Below are 13517 nucleotides of genomic sequence, written 5' to 3'. Positions count from 1 at the left end.
GACAGATCGACGCGCAGGAGCCCGAGGGTCTCGGCGTAGATGATGTTGAGGCTGCTGCCCCCGTCCATAAGGACCTTGGTGAGCCTGACGTCGCCGATGACGGGGTCGACGACGAGCGGGTATTTCCCCGGGCTCGGCACGTGGTCGGGGTGGTCAGCTTGGTCGAAGGTGATGGGCTTGTCGGACCAGTCTAGGTAGACTGGCGCCGCCACCTTCACCGAGCAGACCTCCCGGCGCTCTTGCTTGCGATGCCGAGCCGAGGCATTCGTCGCATGCCCACCATAGATCATGAAGCAGTCGCGGACCTCGGGGAACTCTCCTGCTTGGTGATGTTCCTTCTTGTCATCGTCGCGGGCCCTGCCACCCTCCGCGGGTGGCCCGACCCTGTGGAAGTGGCGCCGAAGCATGACGCACTCCTCAAGGGTGTGCTTGACGGGCCCCTGGTGATAGGGGCACGGCTCCTTGAGCATCTTGTCGAAGAGGTTGGCACCTCCGGGGGGCTTCCGAGGGTTCTTGTACTCGGCGGCGGCGACAAGGTCCGCGTCGGCGGCGTCGCGTTTCGCTTGCGACTTCTTCTTGCCTTTCTTCTTGGCGCCGCGCTGAGTAGACGCCTCGGGAGCATCTTCCGATGGGCGGCCCTGGGGCTGCTTGTCCTTTCGGAAGATAGCCTCGACCGCCTCCTGGCCAGAGGCGAACTTGGTGGCGATGTCCATCAGCTCGCTCGCCCTGGTGGGGGTCTTGCGACCCAACTTGCTCACCAGGTCGCGGCAGGTGGTGCCGGCAAGGAACGCGCCGATGACATCCGAGTCGGTGATGTTGAGCGGCTCGGTGCGCTGCTTCGAGAATCGCCGGATGTAGTCCCGGAGAGACTCTCCCGGCTGCTGTCGGCAGCTTCGGAGGTCCCAGGAATTCCTGGGGCGCACGTACGTGCCCTGGAAATTGCCGGCGAAGGCTTGGACCAGGTCATCCCAGTTGTAGATCTGCCCCGGAGGCAGGTGCTCCAACCAGGCGCGAGCGGTGTCGGAGAGGAACAGGGGGAGGTTGCGGATGATGAGGTTGTCGTCGTCCGTTCCACCCAGCTGGCAGGCCAGGCGGTAGTCCGCGAGCCACAGTTCCGGTCTCGTCTCCCCCGAGTACTTTGTGATAGTAGTCGGGGGTCGGAACCGGGTCGGGAACGGTAACCGTCGGATGGCCCGGCTGAAGGCCTACGGACCGGGTGGTTCGGGCGAGGGACTCCGATCCTCCCCGCTGTCGTAGCGTCCCCCACGCCTGGGGTGGTAACCTCGGTGCACCCTCTCGTCGAGGTGGGCCCGACGGTCGCGATGATGGTACTCGTTGCCGAGGCGGCCCGGGCCGCAGGCGCGGTGTTGCGCGTGCGCCCGGTGTAGACCGAGGCTTCCCGCATGAATCGGGAAGTCGCGGCATGAGGTTCCGAGGGGTATCCCTGCCTTCGGAAGGCAGTGCTCTCGGCCCGTCGGACCGCGGCGCCTTCCAGGAGATTCTTGAGCTCCCCTGGATTCGCCGACCCTCGGTGGTGGATGGCTCCGGCATCGCGCGGAGGAGCATCGCTGCTGCAGCCAGGTTCTGGCCGGCGCCACTAGATGCGGGTGGCGGCCTGACCCTGGCGTCGTCGGCGACGCGGTGCTGGAAACCCTGGGGCAGATGACATATTTCTCCGGCCGGGGGTTGGCCCGCCCATGCCTGCCCGACGTCTCGGCGGATTGGCTCAAGCGCTCCTGCTCCCTCGTCGAACCTGGCCTGCGCCCCGCGGACTTGCTCGAGCTGTGGGTCATGACCCCCCGCCGGAACGGGGACCACAGCTAGCTCCCGTGGGATGTCAGCGCGAGGCACCGGCCCAGGGAGATCACCGTCCTCCGGCATGCCGAGATGATTGCCTTCGGAGGGACCCCCTAGATCGACGTGGAAACATTCGCGGCTTGGGCCGCAATCCTCGTCGTCGAGGCTGCGGCTACTGTCGGAACAGTCGGAGAGGCCGAAGTCACATGCGGTCATGAAGTCCCGCATGGCACTGGGGTTGCCAAGTCCAGAGAAATCCCAACAGATGCTGGGGTCGTCGTCTTCCTCGGACCCAGAGGGCCCGTAGGTCGAGACGTCCGTCAACCGGTCCCAAGGCGACCGCATGCGGAACCCCAGAGGGTTTGGACAAGCCTCCACGAGAGCGTCCGCCAAAGCGAGGTCGCTAGGCGGGTTGAGGCTGAATCCAAATGACGTAGGATGGGAATCGGTCGGTACCTTTTGGTCGACGAGCGGCGATGAAGTCACGTCGAGGACTAACTGCACCGTCGTCTCAGGTACGAGGGCGACGTCCTGCAAGCTTTTCGCAAGCGCGCTGGCATCGTCCACTTGCTCGGGATTGGCGTGTCGCGGGGAGACGGCGCTCGTCTTCGTCTCAGGCGCGAAGTCGATACCCGGTGCACCCCTCGTTGGGGTGCCGGCGCTGTCGACTTGCTCGACAGCCGACGAGGCGCTGCCTCCTGCTTGGCCTTGGTTGCCCTGCCTTCCCCTCCGTCGGCGTGGAAGAAGGCGGGACGAGCTCGAATGTTGTTCTTTCGCCACGCGGGGAAGACGCCGTCGATTTCGCCGCCGGCGGGCGGGCTGTCGGCCGCCATTGTCGTTGTCGCACGGCGGTGGAAGGAGTATCATGTCGTAGCTGCCGTCGAGGGACATGAACTCAAGACTCCCGAAACGGAGCACCGTCCCGGGTCGGAGAGGTTGCTGGAGACTGCCCATCTGGAGCTTGACGGGAAGCTGTTCGTCAACACGCAGCAGGCCCCTACCTGGCGCGCCAACTGTCGGCGTTCCGAGACCGGGGGGGTCCCTTGGGCCGACGAGTGAGTGTCGCCGCGTGCCCCAGCCCAGATGGGTCGAGCGCGAGGGCGAGCACGAAGGGGGGAAGGAGCGAGGCGGCCGGAGACCGGCGTGAGAGAGGTGGGAATCCCGCGGCCTTCGTGTTCGTCCCGCGCCCAGGTCGGGTGCGCTTGCAGTAGGGGGTTACAAGCGTCCACACGGGAGAGGGAAGCGAGCGGCCCCAAGGGAGCGCCTGTCTCGTCCTCGTCCCCGCGCGGCCAACCCTCTCTAAGAGGGCCCTGGTCCTTCCTTTTATAGGCGTAAGGAGAGGATCCAGGTGTACAATGGGGGGTGTAGCAGAGTGCTACGTGTCTAGCGGGGGAGAGCTAGTGCCCTAAGTACATGCCGATGTGGCAGCCGGAGAGATTTTGGCACCCAGCTGGTGTGATGTCGTGGCCGTCGGAGGAGCGATGGAGCCTGGCGGAGGGACAGCTGTCGGAGCGGCTGGGTCCTTGCTGACGTCCTCTTGCTTCCGTAAGGGGGCGGAGAGCCGCCGTCGTCACAGAGCATGCGGGACGCCATCATTGCCTATCTGGCGGAGCTAGCCAGATGGGACACCGGTCTTGTTCCCTGCGGCCCGAGTCAGTTTGGGGTAGGGTGATGATGGCGCCTCCTGTTGATGTGGCGAGTCTGTGCCCTAGGTTGGGCGATGTGGAGGCTCCTCCGAAGCCGAGGTCGAGTCTGTCTTCCATGGCCGAGTCCGAGCCCCTGGGTCGGGCGAGGCGGAGGTCGTCGGCAGAGGCCAGGGCGGAGTCCGAGCCCTGGGGTCGGGCGGAGCGGAGTTCGTCGTCTTCTCGGGCTGAGCCCGAGTCCGAGCCCTGGGTCGGGCGGAGCGGAGTTCGCCGTCTTCCGGGTCTTCGCCCGAGTCCGAGCCCTGGGTCGGGCGGAGCAGAGTTCGCCGTCTTCCGGGTCTTCGCCCGAGTCCGAGCCCTGGGTCGGGCGGAGCGGAGTTCGCCGTCTTCCGGGACTTAGCCCGAGTCCGAGCCCCTGGGTCGGGCGGAGCGGAGTTCGCCGTCTTCCGGGGCTTAGTCCGAGCCCTGGGTCGGGCGGAGCGGAGCTTCCTATGGTGCCTTTGGCAGGGCCTGACTGCCTGTCAGTCTCACTCTGTCAAGTGGCACTGCAGTCGGAGTGGCGCAGGCGGCGCTGTCCTTCTGTCAGGCCGGTCAGTGGAGCGGCGAAGTGACGGCGGTCACTTCGGCTCTGCCGGAGGGCGCGCGTCAGGATAAAGGTGTCAGGCTACCTTTGCATTAAATGCTCCTGCGACTTGGTCGGTCGGTGCGGCGATTTAGTCAGGGTTGCTTCTTAGCGAAGACAGGGCCTCGGGCGAGCCGAAGATATGTTCGCCGTCGGAGGGGGGGGGGGCCTCGGGCGAGACTGAAATCCTCCGGGGTCGGCTGCCCTTGTCCGAGGCTAGGCTCGGGCGAGGCGTGATCGAGTCGCTCGAATGGACTGATCCCTGACTTAATCGCACCCATCAGGCCTTAGCAGCTTTATGCTGATGGGGGTTACCAGCTGAGAATTAGGAGTCTTGAGGGTACCCCTAATTATGGTCCCCGACAGTAGCGTAAGACGCCGATGACTAGAAGTAGGGATGTTCTGTCCGAACCATTATAAATCTTGCGCCCACCGCGCACACTATCTGGAGCCGGAACGCTCACAACAAATTTACTTGTCGGAGCATCACCTTGAAGATGTATGTTGTGTTAGTGGATATTTGTTTCTGTGAATATGTATTGGTCGTGAAATCTAGAAATTTATGGGTCCGATAATATATATTGTGGGAATAAACAAAAACAGGGAGAATTATTGCTTCTCTGGAATTCATAATATTCGACGGCCACGTGTAGATGTCGGATGAGACAAATTCATAATATTCTGGTCGTCGAATATTATGAATTCCAGACCTGGCACTCGGCAAAGAAGACTCCAGTGGACCCTTTTGCCAGTCCCTTTGTCAAGAGCGCTGGGAGGCACTCGACAATGAGAGAGCCTTGCCGAGTGCATGCTGTCCTGGCACTCAGAAAATAAGGCTCTAGTGCGTCCCTTGGGCAGTCCCTTTGTCAAGTGCGCTGGGAGGTACTAGGAAAAAGGAGTTTCTTTACCGAGGGCCATGACTATAGCGCTCGACAAAGGCACTCTTTGTCGGGTGTAACACTCGGCAAAGTGACAAAAACCCTTTTTATTTGTTTTTATTATTTCATCCAAACAAATAAAACATATATCACATATACATCACAAAGTTCACAGAATCGTCACATACATAATAGAGAAGTTTTATGATTTCTTGTGAAGGTCGGTTAGGTTTATACACATAGTGCGTGACAACTTTTACGAAATTGTGTCAAATTTTTATCACAGCCTCTACACATGATATCATAACATATCAAATTGTTTCATGATTTTCTGACTTTGTGTTTTATACAATTTTAAAACAACTGGATCACAAGTTTGCGGTCATGTTTCGTGAGTATGGTGTTTGAAAATACCGGTCTGTTTCTGAAATTGGTCGTAACTTGTGCTAACTAACATGAACCATTTTTGCATTCACTATTTTCCATTTTCGAGTGTCTTGTAGTTCAAATTTGTATTATCCGAAGAAATTTAATTAAACAAACTAAATTTAATAGTCATAGCAAACACTTTGATAATTGTGCCAAAATTGAACATGTAGGTCTATATACTATAGGAGCACACAACAAAAAGCTTGGGGAAAAAAGAAAAAAAAACAAATATACTTTGTCGAGTGGCAAGGAAAGAGTGTCTACCACGACAAAGAAGTTATGACACTCGGTATATTTAACGGTCGTCAACTATAGACGGCTGCTAACGACTTTTTGTCGAGCGTCGCGTTTTGCCGCGAGCGTTACTCTCGGCAATGCCTCCTTTGCTGAGAGTCTGTCTATGCCGAGTGTTTTGTGCTCGGCAAAGGAGGTTAGTGACGAGTGTCTTAGTTCGCCAAGAGTAGCACTCCGCAAAGCATGTTTTCACGAGTGCCTGGTAAATTGCTCTCGACAAAGCGCTGAGAGCCGGATTTAAGTAGTGTAACAAGGCAAAGTACATCATCCATGGCATGTTTGGAAGATCGTATACACAACAGACAACAAAGTTTTTTTTTCCATTGAACTGGGCATAATATATACAATATGCTGAACCAATTTTTACTCACCTGCATAGTTGTTACACAACGAGCTGAATTTACTCTACTATTATTTATAACTATAAAAAGTTACACACATGCATACTCCCCTTCTGTTTGGTGAAACTATTATTTGTTCCGACAATTCGACCTGCTATCATTAGGGTTGATTTGGTGATAAGTGGATCATAAGAGGATTGAAAGAGGTTGAGGGAGAAATGAACTAATTTCTCCATCAATCCTCTCCCATCCTCCTGTGATCCATGGTTACCAAATCAGCCCGTACCACATCGTTATCGAACTTCAATTCCCCAGGGTACATTTAGAATATTTGCTTAAATTATTCGTATTCATATTTCTTCATAGGGTTTATGGAACCACGTTTGGGATTTTTGGAAGAAGCTGGATGTGGAAGCCTTCTGGAAATTGCAGTCCTGGATAGAATAACATTGTCCCACCGCTGACGGGTTTCCAGCTATTCACGAGAACACAATAATGATTTTGTCATATATAGTTGGTTGATAAGTACTTACACAATCCATGGAGAGTTTTTTTTTACCTGTAATTTGTGACCAAGTAATGGAGGAACATAGCCATCTGCATCTTGGAAAACTCGGCACCAGCGCATAGGCGCAAACCACCCCCGAAGGCCATAAAGTCCTTAGAGGTGCCGACTGGTTCAGGAATATCCTATGCACAATGCACACACGTGTGATCCTTAGGCCCGGATTTATCTGTTGATTTTATTTCGCATATGTACCTTCCATCTCCATGGATTGAACACTGAGGGGTCCTCGTAGACCTCCGTATTCAAGTGCGATGCTAGTGCACACATCATGATCTTTGATCCTTTTGGAATTGTGTACCCTGAGTGCACACACAGCACATATGTATTATTAATGCATGGATTATAAACATTGGCTTATATTATGTATTCTCTTCAATATTCTCAGTGAGGGGTTGAGATTATGCAGACCATTTATGTGCACATCCTGATTTGCTTTCCTGAACATGGCCAGTGCGATGTTTGCGAGCCTTAGCGACTCATGTATAACCTAATAAGTGGTGGTATAGAAAGCATATTAATTAGTCCAAGAGATCGACAACCATACGAATTCTGGCATGGACAGGATATATATTTGTTGCGTACTGTCTTTCAAATTTATTTTTGAGACTTGTATCGTACGTACATGAGATGTGAATTTCATAGACCTGTACTCCTCCCACGTGAGGTCAGAGCCTGGATCGGCCCTACTTTCCAGGATTCTTTCGTGCTCCTCCTGAAAACGTACAGAGATATGTATTTTCTTTGAGAAGGAAGCACGGAAGGAAAGAAACGTACGGCTGTGCAAGCAGTCTTCTTTGCAAGCGTGCAAGCAAATCATCTGATACATTAGATTACTATTCAACCGTATGTCATATTTAACACTTAAACCCTTCCACTACCGGTTCAATAATCTTTATAAAAAACCTCCTAACAAACCATGGTTGTATCTGTGGTTGGATCATAATCTAATTGATCAGATGATTTTCTTGCACGTTTGTAAAGAAGGACTGCTTACATAGCCGTCGTTGTACGGAAGGAATTGACTGAATGGATTAATCTACTTACTGTCAGCTCTTGCAAAGCTTTTGGGTTGTCAGTCAGATACTTGAGTATGACGGTTAATACCATGGACGTCGTCTCATGGCTCGCAAACAACATGGTGAACAGCAAGTCCAACGCGGTGCTCTCGTCCATCATAGGGTCTGGCTTGTTCAGTTCATCGATCACGAGATCGAAGAAATCCTCTGTCGTCTCGCGCTCCGCTGCGTTCCGTCGACGCTCGACGAGCTGCTGTTTCAGCATCGTCATAACCTTCTTACGTCCCTGCATGCATATACATATGGATCAATAGGATCATACTATATACTAGTTAGTAAGATGATCGATAATGGCGGTTAATAATTAAGCTGCTGACCTGCATGCATCTGTAGAAGGTTGTGCCGGGAATGGAAACCGGAAACGAGAGCAGCCCCGAAGTCCAGTCGTGGAAGCATCTCCACAACGTGCCTCCAGATGCTGCGTCGTCATGGCTGATCAGCTTGTTGGCAGTGACGCCAAATATCATCTGCAGAGTGCATGCATGCATAATAATAATAATAATAATAATAATAATAATAATAATAATATCAATAATAATAATAATAATAATAATAATAATAATAATAATAATAATAATAATAGTAATAATAGTAATAGCAGCAGCAGTAATAATAATAATAATAACAATAATAACAATAATAATAATCTCTATTATATTAAAGCATCAGTTTCGACGATCGTCACACGTCATATTTTTGTAAATAACCTCTTCTATTGTTTGAAATGGTCCACAAGACCATTCTCTTCACGTCGAATGCATCTAATCCAATTCGTCTATCCAGTCCCCATCTTTAGTGAATCCGTGCCCCGCACGGCGCACGAGCGCCTCAATCACCCACATAATGACACAAACTCACGCACGCCATGTCTTCCGTTCATAGCAACGATCGGCATGGCAAGTAAGCCCGCGCCAAATACACCGCTACAGGAGCCCAACAACCCATACACGCCGCTCCGTAAGGGACGGGGAAAGCAGTTTTAGCAGACCCACATACGTCGCGTCATCCATGCATATAAACGCGGGGAAAGCGGTTTCAGTAGCTGCGGGGTGGAACCGTTTTACTCATCCTAATCCACCCACCAACCTGGCTACAAAAAGTCGTACCGAGGCCCCTCAAGCGATAGCAGTGGTGGATCTGGTCGCCATCGGTGGCTTCACGCTCTCCAGCTACTCCGACTCACCTACATCCTCCAAGGTACGCACAACGCACGTACATACATCTGATTTTCTGGCTCACTGACTCCACAGGCATCTTCACAGGCCTGTCCACCGAGTTCGTGTCGCGTTCGTGGGACCTAATGGAGACCGACGCTGCCGGGATGGAGGGCATCAGCAGTTAGGCACAGGCCACACACGGAGGGCATCGACGACAAGTCACCAACCTTAGGCACAACGACGGGCATTGGCGGCAAGGCGCCAACCTTCGGCACGACGGGCATTGGCAGTAGCGTCACTTTTAGCATGACGGCGGGTACTGTAGCCGGCATAGGGGCAGCGCGGCGGTGTTCGACACCACATGGATCTATGGCACTACGCCCACCACAGGAACTGTCGGTATGGCGAGCATCAGTGGAAGGTGGCCATGGACACGACGGCTTCAGCACGATAGGAATGCCCGGGTTGACAACAGGAGCGACGGGGGCGGGCGTGAGCAAGATGTCGCACGACGTGGCACATAGTGATGTAGTCGCCGATGAGCATGATGAGCGCCATCGTCACGAGCGCCGTGGCGGAGAAGAGAGACGAAGTGTCACAAGCCATTGCTAGATGCTAGGAGAAGTGCTTCCTCAGGAGTGAGGAGCTACAAGGCCGTCGCGCGCTTGCGATGGGTCCTTAGCGAGCATTTTATTGTAGCTCGATCCATTCGAAGTTGACTGTGTACTGTTTCGCGAGAGCTAGGCCAGTTGGGAACAAGATAGAGATGGTTAGTGGCCTTCCGATGCAAAGCATGGACGACAAATAAGTAGTGGGTGGCTGTTGTTCGAGGTATTTGGTTCATTAGCTCATTTGTTTATTGTAGCTGAATCGGAATTAACCACCTCTCGTGCATGACACAAGACAATACTGAACACTGCTTAACTCATGCACGGCTCATGCATGCTGCATCATGAATCCCCTGCATGGTCTATATCTAATAATTGTTGAGGCATGTTTTCTTCTCTATTAGATTATTGTGCAATAGCCAGAGATATCTTTATGGTTTTATCTGTCCATGAATTATGTGTTTAATACGTGTGTCTAAGAGAAAATAAAAGGGCATAGGTTCAGTGAAAAATGTTGTGGGTCTTTAAAACCGGCAGTCATACCGTGTCTTGAGTTATAAGTCATCAAAGCTGTTACACCATATATAGACTGTGAGAAGCCATCAATCTCAATACGACAAGAAGTCGTACATATATAGTAACACCCAGAAAGGAGGGTTCTTTTTCAACTCATATTTTTTCGGTCTTTTGGATAAAATAAAGTGTAATATTTATTCTTATCAATTTAATATCTGGTCTATAGACAATATGCTCACTTTGACATTAAATTTATTTATTATTGGTAATTTTTAGGAGGATCCGTATGAGTGGTTTATTTCACTTACCACTGATTGTATTGTGGGTACGACCTCAACCTTTGTAACTAATATCATGAAATATGATTGTGTACGGCCACAACGCACGGATATTATACTAGTAATTACTATATGTTGTACTGTAGTAGCGAAAAAGAGTGAGTGAAACTGTGAAATCTACTAAATATAACGAAGAGCTACTAACCCTGGAGGTGGCCGTCCTGACCTCGACGTCCGGGCGGCCGAGCCATGAGCGCAGCTCGTCGCGCGCGCTCCGCTGCACGTCGTGCAGCAGCACGGAGCGGACGGTCTGGTGGCCGAAGAGGCGGAGCACGAGGGTCCTCATGTGGCGGTGGAGCACGCCGAGCTTGGCGGTGATGTTGTCGGCGCCGAAGACGCGCATGAAGGAGGGCGGGTACCAGATCTGGAAGCCGCGCTCCTCCTGCTTCAGCACGTGCGCGTTCAGCTCCGCGTCCAGCGACACGACGAGATCCTCCCCGACCAGGTTCGTCCGGAAGATGGGGCCATACCTGCAAGCAAGCTCTCCAACAAGTCGTCCAAGCATGCATGAACGTAACGACGACGATGCAAAGACACTTAGAAAGGAAGGAAGTTACAGTATGCATCGCCGCCGTACCTCTCCAACCGTCGCTGGAAGAATGGTGGCAATACCCCCGGGGTGGAGGACGCTGCCAGGTAGTGGAGCGTCTCCCCCAGGAACAGGAGGCCCCTTGACCCCGGGGGCAGTCTTGCTTCTTCGGCGCTTGTTCGGCGGCGGCAGTACGTCCATCGTAAGACCAACAAGATAGCTCCCACTCCCAGAGCCAAGGTCACGGGTACAGCAGCAGCCAAGTAATCCATCGACATTGCTAACTTTACTATGCATGTATGCGCGCGGCGATGCACATATATATAGAGAAGAAGAGAGATGGCAGCAAGCTAGCAGGTACTACGTCACTGAAACCGAAGAGTCATAGCTAGCGACTGTACTGTTGTCACGCTCGACTATACATGCTGTTCGCTTGGAAATTAAAAACAGCCTGAAAATGTAATTTGTTGAGACAAAAAACACTGTAAAAACAGTAGAAATCAGTTTGAATTAAAGCATAACAAATAGATTGATACACGTGCAGTGCAGGTACCTGATTTTCGGGCTCGACTGGAAGGACAAACAGATAATGGGCAGCAGCATGATTAGGACATTTAAAACCATGATACCACGAATCGGTTTTCCAAGCACCTCTACTAGAAACATGTTCTTTGACGAGTGCTTAGAGATTTACCGAGTGTTATCAAGGCTTTGTCGAGTGCCTGTGTCATTCGGCAAAGAACTATATTCTGGTAGTGTATAAAAGACAGCTAAGAGACGATACAATCCTGAGTCTCTAAATAAGAAATACAGTTAATAGATAATATGTATGGAAAATCGTGTAGACATGGGTTTGTGGAGAAAATATTTTTTAATTAGCCTTCAAAAAATCTCTCAAGAGATCCGTATTAAATAGATTTGCACACGTCCTTAGCCGACACAACATCGCAAATCTAGATCAACAACATATATATACAGAGAGAGATAGCAGCTAGCCAGCAGGTAGCTTGCAGCAGGATCTAAGCGGTATACTGTCTGGAACCCAGGAATCAAAGCTAGCATTATACACGTGCAGTACCAGTGCAGGTACCCGGTTTTCAGGCTGGATTGCAAGGACAAACGGAGAATGGGCACCTAAAGTATCAGCTTGATTAGGCGAATCTTCCTGGGCCCAGGAAGATATACTTGCTGTTCGCGATGCTATGCTTGATTAGGCGAGATAGCAGTACAGATCTACTAGGACTCCAACAGTACTGGGCTCTGTGCTCAAACCTCAAAGCAGGCCGGCTAGCAGTCACTCCATCCCATCCTATTGATTATCTTGCTTTCCACAAAGAAAAAGAATCTTCAACCACCGTGGAAAATAATTTCCTCTTGTACTAATATAATAATTCCCGTCCATCCAACCAATCAAGCTCTGAATTCCGTTTGGACGTAGATATTGGAGTACAGAATTAAGAATTGAAATCAGCTTTCGTAAATTCTGTTGTTCGGTTGCATGTGAAATTAAGATTTAGAATCAGACTCCTAATTCTCTGAAATTGGACTATAACTAGAAATCCCCTCTCTTAATACAAAGTCTCACCACTCGGTATTGTGTGGAATTAGACTATACAATTCCAAACTCCAATTCAGTGGCATCTACTAGATGTAGCCCCGGAGTAATCCATGTGGATTGCTTGTGGGGGGAGGGGGTTCACTCGGTATTCGAGCAGTTTATGGGCGGACCCTTTCTGCAATGGTCATCACGCGCTAAGCGCAGGTCCAGGTTTGTTCGGCTCTTATTGAAGACCGAAATCTCAGGTGCGCACAAGCGCATCTGCTAGATGTAGCCCCCGAGCAATCACGTGGATTGCTTGAGGGTTTATTCGATACTCAAGCAGTTTAGGGGTGGACCCTTACTGCGACGGTCGTCACGCGCTGAGCGTGAGTCCGCTTAGTGTCGGAGCCAGGCGTAGTCTTGGGTGGTGATTGAGAGCACTTAGAGGGGGGTTGAATAGGTGATCCTGCAAAATTTAACAACAAACTTGGTCTAATAGTTGAGTTAGAGTAAATCAAACCAAGTTTGAGAATAGAGAAAGAGAGAAGAGAACTCTTCACTTGATTGCTCCTTTGAGATGTGTATCAAACTTAGGGGCAATAATACAAGTGAATAGAGAACTCAAGAAGACCATAATCACAATAAAGTAAATGGAGAAGAGACATGGAGATTTTATCCCGTGGTTCGGCTAATGCCTACTCTACATTGTGGTGACCTCCTTCGGTCAAGGGTTGCACTCAACCACTCTCAAGTGATCCAAAGATCAAACTTGAGTACCACGTTTGTCTTCCTTATATCAATTCCTGGTTGTGAGGAATCTCTACAAATTGGAGTCTCTCACGCCTTACACAAATGATATCAATCAAAAACTAGAGTAAGGAGGGAGTAGCAACACACGCAAGAGCATAATCGCAGCAGCAACACGCACACAAGCAAAGAAGAAAGCGCAAGAATGAAAACGACATAGTCACAACTCAAGAACGCGCACAAATCTCTCTCTCTAATGAATCAACATCATAGTTGCAGAGTCTCACAGTTGAAGAGTGCTAAAAGTGTGACTGTATATTGCTCCATGGCGCCTAGGGGGTCCTTTTATATCCCCAAGGGACCAAGGAGTCGTTTAATCCTCATTTGAAAGGCCTTTGTTGCCTTCTGTCCACGGGTGCACTGGAATGTTCAGT

General features: G+C 51.2%; 1 protein-coding gene across 1 annotated transcript; it reads right to left on the bottom strand.

Annotated features, from left to right (window-relative positions):
* Nucleotides 1–5954: 5954 nt before the first annotated feature.
* Nucleotides 5955–11068, bottom strand: LOC100272865 (uncharacterized). Its single transcript, NM_001147318.1, has 9 exons — nt 10845–11068; nt 10413–10737; nt 7966–8115; nt 7617–7874; nt 7195–7284; nt 6981–7059; nt 6765–6871; nt 6564–6694; nt 5955–6479 (listed from the first exon to the last, which is right to left on the bottom strand). Exons 1-9 carry the CDS (start codon nt 11066–11068, stop codon nt 6374–6376), a joined length of 1470 nt encoding a protein of 489 aa, NP_001140790.1. The 3' UTR covers nt 5955–6373.
* Nucleotides 11069–13517: the final 2449 nt, after the last annotated feature.

Source organism: Zea mays, chromosome 5 (genome assembly GCF_902167145.1).
Source record: "Zea mays cultivar B73 chromosome 5, Zm-B73-REFERENCE-NAM-5.0, whole genome shotgun sequence".
NCBI classification, from domain to species: Eukaryota; Viridiplantae; Streptophyta; class Magnoliopsida; order Poales; family Poaceae; genus Zea; species Zea mays.
This window is presented reverse-complemented; position numbering and strand designations above follow the sequence as displayed.